General features: G+C 53.4%; 1 protein-coding gene across 1 annotated transcript; it reads right to left on the bottom strand.

The window, feature by feature from the left end:
• Positions 1–1,359: 1,359 nt before the first annotated feature.
• SLC35E4 (solute carrier family 35 member E4) lies at positions 1,360–9,880 on the bottom strand. The gene is given in 4 exon segments (XM_006147935.3): positions 1,360–2,295; positions 8,720–8,755; positions 8,758–9,187; positions 9,190–9,880. Coding segments are annotated over 4 exon segments (1,056 nt in total). The 5' UTR covers positions 9,346–9,880; the 3' UTR covers positions 1,360–1,861.
• Positions 9,881–9,886: the final 6 nt, after the last annotated feature.

Below are 9,886 nucleotides of genomic sequence, written 5' to 3'. Positions count from 1 at the left end.
CTCATTCAGTACTGAGGATTATCAGCCCCATTTTGCAGATATAGAAACAGGCTTGGGCTAGCCAGTGGCATGGTGGTTGAGGTGGTTGGATCCCACATGACTGATTGCGTGGTTCAAGTCATGGACCTGGTGACTTGAAAATATGCTGGACGCATGTGCGTGCATGCCCAAGGTCTCAAGAGTAGACAAAGGATCACGGTGTGGCCATCTCTCCTGGAAGGTACTTCCTCACTTTCTCTTTTCCTGTCTTAGCTCATGTGCCCAACAACAATTTATTTATTTTGTCGTAGGGCTGTGCACTCGTAGGAAAAAGAAAGGGAAAGTGAAAAATTACTCCCTACTCAAGAGGGTTGGCCATGCTGCAATGCACATACACCCAGTGTGAATCTTTTTTTTTTTTTTTTTTTTTTTGCTATAGGGAGCATGCACTTGCCAGAAAGACAGACAAAGAGAAAGTGAGAAATCACCCCCTGGGGGGATGGCCACGCTGCAATCCCTTCTCCTCCAGTGTTCTCTTGGGATCTTGGGCACACACATACCACACCTGGTATAAGTTTAAGCCACCAGGTCCAGGACTTGAACCACGGTTGCCTACATGGAGTACAGTGACATAGCCATTAAGCCAACTCCCCTGGGTCTGGGACTCAAACCATGGTTGGTCATGTGTGAATTCGGTGCTCTAACCACCACGTCATCTGCTGACTCTATTTTTTTTTCCAGAGAGGTTTTTGCTATAGAGCGTGTGCACTCACCAGAGAGACAGAGACAGAAAGTGAGAAATCACCCCCCAGGGGGGATGGCCACACTGCAATCCCTTCTCCTCCATGCTCCTCTTAAGATCTTGGACACAGACGCACACGTGCCCGGCATAAGTTTAAACCACCGGATCTGGGACTCGAACCGTGGTTGACTACAGGGGAGTCCAGCGACATAGCCATTATGCCAACTGCTGGTCCCTCTATTTATTTCTTGAGAGAGAGCCATCCCAACAAGTTTCCTTATGCCAAGACCTACCCCCACCCTCAGCAAGCCCAGGTCACAGCACATAATTGTGTACCTGGCGTGCTTAGGGAGGTCCTGGGAGGGTCCAGTTGCATTATTGCTGTGCCACAACCTGGCCCCCATTTATGTTTTAGAAAGACCCCTCAGCTGAAGGGGGCTATGTGGAAGATGGAAGAGAGCACCCAGGGCAGAACCCAGAAGATGGACAATGCTGCCTGGCCAGCCAGTGGAGGGAGTATAGTGGGGGGCTTGGCCAGGCTGTGGTGGGTAGGGAGGATGTTCTAGTTTCTGCATGGGTGGTCCACCACTCTCCTGATAGTACCTTGGCTTATGTACTCCCAAGAAGTGACACAGGTATACAAGGAAAAATATTTTATTTGAGGACGGAAGACCCAAAATTAAGAGGCCCAAGGGTGAGGCCACAGCAGCTGCCTGGAGTTGGCACAGATTACCCCAACTCTCCGGGGAGTCCAGCAGCAAAGAAGCCCTTCTCTGGGCCCCCAGCTGCATCCCGACTGGAGGAAGGATTGTGTAACTGCCACGAATTGTCTTTGTCGACACTGTATCACTTTGAGGTTTTCCAAGTTTGCCCAGCGATTTTCACTGTGGCCATCATAGACACTAATCACGATGATTACTCCGACAGGCACAGCGACTGCGCTAGTCTTGGGCCCACCGTCCAGCGGTGAGCGGAGTCTGATGGAGTGATACAGGCAGGGATGGAGGTAAGTCTTTCGGGGAGCCCTTCCAGAAGGTGCCTCCTCCTTCAATTGCCCCAACAGTGCTGGCCACCTGCTCCCCAAAGCCACTGTCTGAAGACGGATTCAGGCTGAGGCCATCCTGTGAGCTCTCCCAGATCTCAAAGACCCTTGCCAGGTTGGTTCCTCCGCCACACTCCCCGGTGGGCAGCCCAGGAGGCCACAAACTCGCAGTTGTGGTAAAGGAACATTCCAGAAAGGGTGAGTGCAATGCCCATGTAGCTGAGGGCACTGAGGCAGCTACCAAACAGGAGCCGGGACAGGATGAGGTTGCCCACGACAGTGAGGTTGCCCAGGACGTGGACGGTGAGGGCGGAAGTGAGAGCCAGCAGGGAGAAGCTGGCCAGGTTGTAGAGCACAGACAGGAGGCAGCTGAGCAGGATGCAGGCCCAGAGGCGCGAGTCGGTGGGAGCGGGCAGTGGGGCCGCTCCAGCCTCAAGCACCAGGGCTGCACCCGCCAGCAGGCAAAAGCTGGGCAGCGAGGTGGCATATAGCAGGGTCACCGCGTCCAGCCTCTCCTCCTGCAGCAGGGCACCTGCAACCAGACAGTAGCCGTCAGCACCCAGTGAGACAGCCCCCCAGTCAGCCAACCCAGTTCCACCTCCATGACCTGTCCTCCAGGAAGCCGGCCCTACCCCCTCGTAGGATCAGTGGTCCCTGCCCTGAAATGTGAGTCAAGCATTGATGTCAGACCACCTAGATTTGTGACCTGTGTCTACTCCTGACTAGATGTGACCTGGGCTTACAAAAGGCACTTAAACTCAATTTCCTCCCCTGCAGCTGGGTCATAAAAAAACCTAATATATGGTGATGTTGTAAAGAAAAATAAATGCATTGCCTTGTTAAGAAAGGTATAGGGCCAGCCAGTGGCACAGTGGCTAAGGCAGCTGGATCCCACATAGCAGACCATCGTGGCTCGAGTCCCAGACCAGCAGCTTGAGAAAATACCCTGGGTATGTGTGCGTGTGTGCCGAAAATCCCAAGGACAGCAGATTGCAGTGTGGCCATCCTCCTTAGGGGTGCTTTCTCACTTTCCCTGTCTCTGTCCAATGCACGTACACTACAGCGAAAATTAAAAATAAAAAAGTAAAATAAATAAACTTTGAAAAAGATAACATACATAGTGCCCTTATAAGGTAAGTACTCAGTAGGTGGAATAAAATAAAACAAATAAGCCTGTTATAACCTACTTTGAATAATCTGCTTGAGAGATCCAAATGGTCAGTAAAGCTGGAAAGTGGCTCGAGGGGGAAAAAAAAAATCTTGAGTTGCTCCCAAGGCCCTGGGAGAAAAAGTCCTACTTCCTTAACCCAGTTTTGAAGACCCTGCGTCAACTGGACCTGACCCAGCTTTCCTAGCCTCTGTGCTTACCATACCCACTAGAACCTCATACTGCAACTCCAGCCACCGCAGCAGGGACAGGCCAGCACAAGGTCCCAGTTCTGCCACTTACTAAGTTTTACATTAAAAAACAAGAAGGGGGCAGCAGGTGGCATGGTGGTTAAGGCATGGCCAACCCCAGTTTGAGTCCCAGACCTGGTGGCTTGCCCTCTCTCTTTCTCTCTTTCTGATGAGTGCACGTGCCATATATAAAGTTTTAAAAATAGGGACCAGCAGTTCACGTAATGGCTATGTTGCTGGACTCCCATGTAGTCAACCGCAGTTTGAGTCCTGGACCCAGTGGCTTAAACTCACACCGTGCCCAAGATCCTGAGAGGAGAATGCAGGAGAAGGGTTTGCAGCATGGCCATCCCCCCCGGGGGGTGATTTTTTGCTTTCTGTCTCTCTGTCTCTCTCTGTCTTTCTGGTGAGTGCATGTGCCCTATAGCAAAAACCTTTCAAAAAAAAAATAAATAAAAAGGGCAGTTTTAAAATTAAGTAAAATAAAATAAATAATTCTTTAAAAAAGCACACACAAAAATAGTTGTGTTTTATTTTTAATTGCCAGAGGGCATGTACACTTACCAGAGAGAAAAACAGAGAGGGAGCAAGCTCTCCCAATGGGACATGGTAACAATGCAATCCTATCTTCTCCATATGAATGTCCATCCTGTTGGGATTTGGGGCATGCATGCTCATGCCCCTGGTGTGTTTCTCAAGCCACTTGGCCATATGGTATCAGGCTCCCTTAACCACTAGGCTATAAGGCTGGTCCAGGAAGAGTCTTAAAGTTGTAAGTTGTAGTCAAGATTGTGGGTCCATTCATTACTTCACTGCTTTAACCAATGGGGTGACAGAAGCACAACCACGAGGAATTCATGGCTAGCTCTCGGCCATCACTCAGCTTATAATTGATAATTAGCATTATTTTTCTTTAAGAATTATTTTTCTTTGCTATTATTATTATTTTAATTTGATCAGAGAGAGAGAAAGGTTAAGTGAGAAAGCAAGTTGCCAGGTCTGGGACTCAAACTGTGGTCAGCCATGTGAGAGTCCAGCACCTTACCCACCATACCACTGCTTTCTCTACCCCATTTTTTGCCTCTAACACTGGTGGGGCTTGTACAAATGAACCCAGGCCCTGGGAAAGAAAAAAGTTTTCCTGAAAAGAAAACCTCTGAGCTTTGCAAAGAAAGAGGGGAACAGGCCAGCAGGTGGTGTGGAGGTTAAGGCAGCTGGATCCCGCAAGGCCGATGGCACAGTGTGAGTCCTGGACCCACCCGGTGGCTTGAAAACATGCCGGGCGCATGTACATGCATGCCCGAAATCCCGACAGGAGAATGAAGAGGGGATTGCAGTGTGACCATCCCCCTGGGGGATAATTTCTCACTTTCTCTCTCCTCTGTCTCTCTCTGGTAAACACATGCACCCTATAACAAACAAAAAAATTGCATGAATGTGCACCTGTGTGCGGGAAGGTGCACATGCTACCCTGCAGACAATTCTCAAAGGGAACCAGTGCCAACATTCAACTCATATCCAGCCCAGGTGAAATGACAATATTTGCATGATGGCAATGATGGTCCGGGACCTCCTCCAAGTTCTAGTGGAGAGAAATGAGTAATCAATACAGGTCCCCTCCCAGCTGCAGTTCTCTGACACACACTTTCCTAGGAGCCACAGAGATGCTTACTCATAGGCTATGCTTAGAATGGGAAATTTCATTTCTCTCTTAATTTTTTCTGATGTTTCAGCTCTGTTCTCTAGGCAACAGTCCCTCCGGCTCTAACGTTTCAGAAATGAGCAGATAATTGAAATGCCTTCTGGTCACGGCCCCAAATTTAGCACCCTGACAAGTGGCCTGTGGCCAGCACATTAAAGGTCCCACTGTAGGAAGACGTTTGGGTTTTCGAAGGGGAGGTTCACCCTCTGCAAGGCAGCCAGGCAGGACCTCCGACCTCCCCACCCAACCCCTTGCATCTGCTCTGCATCCAGCCTCCTTTCCTTATAGCCCAGGAAAAGGGTATGATCGATCCCCCTTCAGAGGTCACTCACCCTGACCTGGGACCCCCAAATTGTCAGCCTGTCAACTTGTCATCTCAGGTAGCCCTTCCCCTGTCAGCTTCCCCAAATCTATTTCAAGCTCTCCTTCTCCAAAGGCATTTTTGTCTCAGTATCTGATATGCCCAAGCTTTCTGCTATGTGCAGACAAGAGTTGACCCTTCTCTAAACCCCGTCTGAAGCTATGCATACTGGCACATGCCTGTAACCCTAGCTACTTGGGAGGCTGAGACAGGAGGATCACAAGTTCGAGGCTAGTTAGGGCAAAATAGTGAGCCTTGTTTCTAAAAAAAAAATAAAATAAAATAAAGAATTCTTTCATTTACATCTGTCTATCTGTCTATCTATCTATCTATCTATCTGTCTATCTATCTATCGCTTTTAGTTTGATCAGAGAGGGACAGAGCAACAGAGGAAACGTGAGAAAGTAAGCCCATAGGTCCAGAACTCAAACCATGTTCAGCCATGTGGGAGGGTCCAGTGGCCTTAACCACCACATCACCTGCTGGCCCCTCTAAAAAAACATTTTTAATTAAAGTAAAAATTGGGGTGGTAGCACCTGCTGGCCCCTCTAAAAAAATTTTTTAATTAAAGTAAAAATTGGGGTGGCCTTGTGGTTAAGGCAGATAGATCCACATGGCCAACCGTGCAGTTCCATTCCCTGTGGCTTGAAAAACACACCAGGCACATGTGCGTATGTGTCCCAGGATCCCATAAGGACGGGGAAATGAAGGAGGAATCACAGTGTGACCAATTCCTCATGGGGGGTGGAAATGGAGGAGGAATCACAGTCTGACCAATTCCTCACGGGGGGGTGGGGTGGGGTATTTTCTCCCTCCCCTCTGGTGAGTGTATGCACACTTCCTGTGAATTTAAATACTACTACTACTACTACTACTACTAATAATAATAATAATACTAGTAGGTAAGCCCTGTCTGCTTGCTATGCCCTGTGGTCCTCCACTAGCCGCATGACATTAGGGAAGTCCCCTCTTTGTGCCTCAGTCTCCCGCAATAGTACGGGTAGGGTGCCAACTCCCGCCTCTTAGGGCTACGTGAGGTGTTGAATGCAGGGCCTGGTGTCAGGGGGTAGCCGTGAGGTCTCCCACTCTGCTCCTGCCAGCTGATGCCCTGTGCCCTGACAGCCTGTCTCCCATTCCCAGCACACCCTTTCCTGCTGTCCAAGTAAAGAGGTGGGTGTGACGTGGACACCCAGGTGGCTTAGCAAGCGTCTGCTGTTGTAATCACAGGACTGCTCTGGTCACTGCGGCAGGCCTCCTTGCCCAGCAGCCGTCTCAGGGTCTCCAGGGAGAAGCAACCAGGCCTGTGCCCACCTGGGCTCCAGAGTGTCTCCTGCTAAGGTGGTCTCTGCTTCCGAGTGCATTTCCCCAGTCGGCCTGCGAGCCCAGAGGGCAGGGATGGAGTCAGGCTGCTCTGTGACCCGCAGTGAGGGGTTGAGGGATTTGGCTGGGAATGCACTCAGCACGCTGGCCCCAGTTAAGTGGGTGGGAGGGTGGCATCACCCTCTCCCCAGGGAACCCCCTGAAGGGAAGTTGCTGGCTCTACCCCCAGCTGCCTGGGCTCTCCTCTTCCTGGACTCTGGTCTTCTGCTCCGATGGAATCTCTCAGGAATAGGACAGAAGCCATTTCCACTCTAGTCTGAATTTGACCCCATGCCTCTCCTGGAGCCTCTGGCAGTAAATACCACTTGTTTAAAACCCACCTCAGGCCCCGGCTCCTGCCTGTCCCTCCCCATCTTTGTGGGGCTCCCATCTCTGTGAGTGGGGCCTCCAACCTGCTAAACAGCCTCCCTAGCATCCAGAGCCATGCAGTCTAACCAGCCTACCAATTCATTGGTCAGAGCCATCAATAAACCCATTGTTCACGGAGTACCTGCCTTGGGCCAGGTGCTGGGGACACCGATGTCCAAAGCCTGCCTGGCGGGAAGCAGCCAGGTAACCGAGCAGCTGTAACTAAGGACACTCAGAGCCTATGGGGAAAGCAGAGGGCACCACAGGAGCCCAGAACAAGTACCCACCCACCCAAGGGTCACGAGGTGAGACTTGGGAGGGAAGGAGGGAGCTGGCAGAAGCCAAGAAGCAGACTGAAGCCATGCACATGCCACTCTCTGCCTGAGGCCTGGCCCACTGCAGGCTGGGGCTGCCCGGGCACTGTGCAGGACACTGGGCCTCAGCAGGGACAGTGCAGGCCTCGAGGGCCAGACTTCAGAGCCTGTGGCCTGCCCAGGAGGGCCCCATGGGGTCAGGTTTCTCATGCCCTAGCTCAGTCCCCAGCTCTCATGTAACCTGAGGGCAAAAATAGAACTGGGTTTTGGCCCTGCCTCAGGATGGGGACAGGGCCCTCTGGATCCCGGTTCCAAAGATGCCAGGGCAGGGCTAAAGTCTGACTTCACTGTTCCCCAGCTGCAGGCTGCCCTCAATCCCAGCTCAGCGTTATATCCTAAGAAGGCTCCTTCTCCCTCTTCTCCCAGGTCTGGGTCACAGAATCTCAGAGTTGGATGGGAAAGAGGACAAGAGGCCCTTTGGATGCCATCAGCTCCAACCCTCCTCCACTGAGCAGACAGGGAGACTGAGGCCCAGATAAGATCTGGACCTGCCCAAGGTCAGCCAGCAAGTCTGAGCAAAGACACGACTGGAATGCAGGCTTCCCCACCTCGAGTGGGTGTCCTGGCCTCTTCCACGTCTCTTCAGACAGTGATGGTGGGGGCTGTGACACAGATGGCTCTCGGCAGGAGAGCAGAAGGCCAGCTCCCACCCTCAGGCAGTGATCTCACAGGGCCTTGGCCTGGAGCCTCCGCCCTACCCTCTGCCCAGAGCCTCATTAGACCTGTCTTAGTCACGCGGACCAGAACCAGGCTTCGGATCCTTAGGAGCTATGTGCCCTGTGCGAATCACAATCTTTTCTGGGTCTCAGTCCCATCGTCTGTAAAGTGGGGATGAAGGTGACAGTTGCCATGACAACTCAAGGTCAACACCCAGCCTAGGCCTGTCAGCTCCTAGGAAACATCAGCCCTTCCCAGACTTAGTCAAACGCCTTGCTTTCCAAGTCCTCACTCGAGGCCCTGTCCTCTCTCTCTCCTTGGTCTATGCTTTCTGGCCTCCATGTCCACAGCCATATGCCAGATCACTTGGATGGCAGAGTCTGTCTACCTGGGTTCAAATCTTTCCCATGCTGCTCACTGGCCACATGGCCTGGGAAAAGCCCTTCATCTCTTGATCTAATGGGGACAATAAAGTAACTGCCTAAATGGGGACAGAATGGGGATCCAGCAAGATACAGGGCCAGACGGAACACGGGACACAGATCACCCAAGTTTGGGGCCTGGAACTCACTGAGCCTCTTTCTCTGAGTCTCGGTTTCTGCCTCCTCCAAAGTCATAAGCCTCAGTTTCCTCACCTGTAAAATGGGTAACGGCCACACCCCTCACAGGGCCCTCCAGGTCATACACCCACCCTGACCACCCTCCCACCTCCTCAGCTGGTGATCCGGGCACTCACTCTGTTGAACGGACTTGAGGCCTCGGAGGCAGGTGGGCCACAGCCAGCGGGGGGTGCCCGGAGGTCTCCTGCCAGGCAGCAGGCAGCCCCCAGACACAGCGGGCCCATGGAAGCGAACTGCAGAGGGTGGTGGCGCCGGCCGAGCAGCAGCGCCGACAGGGCCAGCGTGAAGAGCGGGGTGGTGGTGGTGGCCAGCTGCGCCAGGTCCAAGGGCACAGCGCTCAGGCCCACGTTGCCGCAGGCCATTGAGGTGCCAAAGGTGAGGCTGAGCAGCAGCACTCGCCGGTGGGCGCTCCCTGGCATGGGGCGCCGTGCCCTCCAATGACATGCCAGTGCCGCTGCCAGCATGTGCAAGGCCGAGAGCAGCAGGGGCCTGCCGAAGCCGTGCACTGTGAAGATCCACTTGTTGAGGCTTGACATGCTGGCTCCTGCCAGCAGCCACACCAGCGCTCCAGCAGCCACACCAGAGCTGCCACTGCCACCCGGAGCCGTCCAGGTTGCCCCAGGGTCTGGGGGCTGCCAGGGGGCCACTCAGGGGGCCCAGCCACCTGAGCATCACCAGCCACTGCCGCTGCTTTGGCTGAGGTCATCCTGCCGTCATGGTGCTCCAAGGGGCAGCGACACATCCGCACCAGAGGGACTGAGGCAGGGTGTGGGCTCCCCAGTGATCAGCTCTGGGTCACCAGCGGGCACTGCTTTCAGCCAGTCCAGATTTGGGTTCCTGGAACCCTGTGCTCTGTCTCAGGTGAGGGCACAGCTCCTTGCGCCAGGTTTAATTAAGCCAGGCACTGACGGTCTTCCCGGCCCAGATTGGTCAGAGCCCAGGTCGTGGCTGCGGAGATACCTGGTCTCTGGTGCTTAGGTCTGGCCTAGTAGGCTCCGGGCACATCTGCCCTGAGCCAGGTGAAGTCCCCACTGTCTTCCCCGCATAGTGTCCACGCTAAGCTCTTATGGTCCTCGTTCCTTTTTTTCTCTTCGGTCGTCAGGCTGTTAGGATGGATACAAAACCCTGCGACCTCCTGCGTGCTCAGTCCGTGACCAGGCCTAGCCAGGGGGACCCGGCTCCCGCGTCCAGGGTGCCCGAGGTGGGGGGACGCAGCTCACTGCCTCCGACAGTGCCCGGGCGGTGGTGCGGCTCTCACGGCGGGGCCCGCGCCCGCCGCGGGG

Source organism: Tupaia chinensis, unplaced genomic scaffold (genome assembly GCF_000334495.1).
Source record: "Tupaia chinensis unplaced genomic scaffold, TupChi_1.0 Scaffold000226_1, whole genome shotgun sequence".
Taxonomy (NCBI): Eukaryota; Metazoa; Chordata; class Mammalia; order Scandentia; family Tupaiidae; genus Tupaia; species Tupaia belangeri.
The sequence above is the reverse complement of the archived record's forward strand: the minus strand, read 5'-3'. Positions and strand labels throughout refer to the sequence as shown.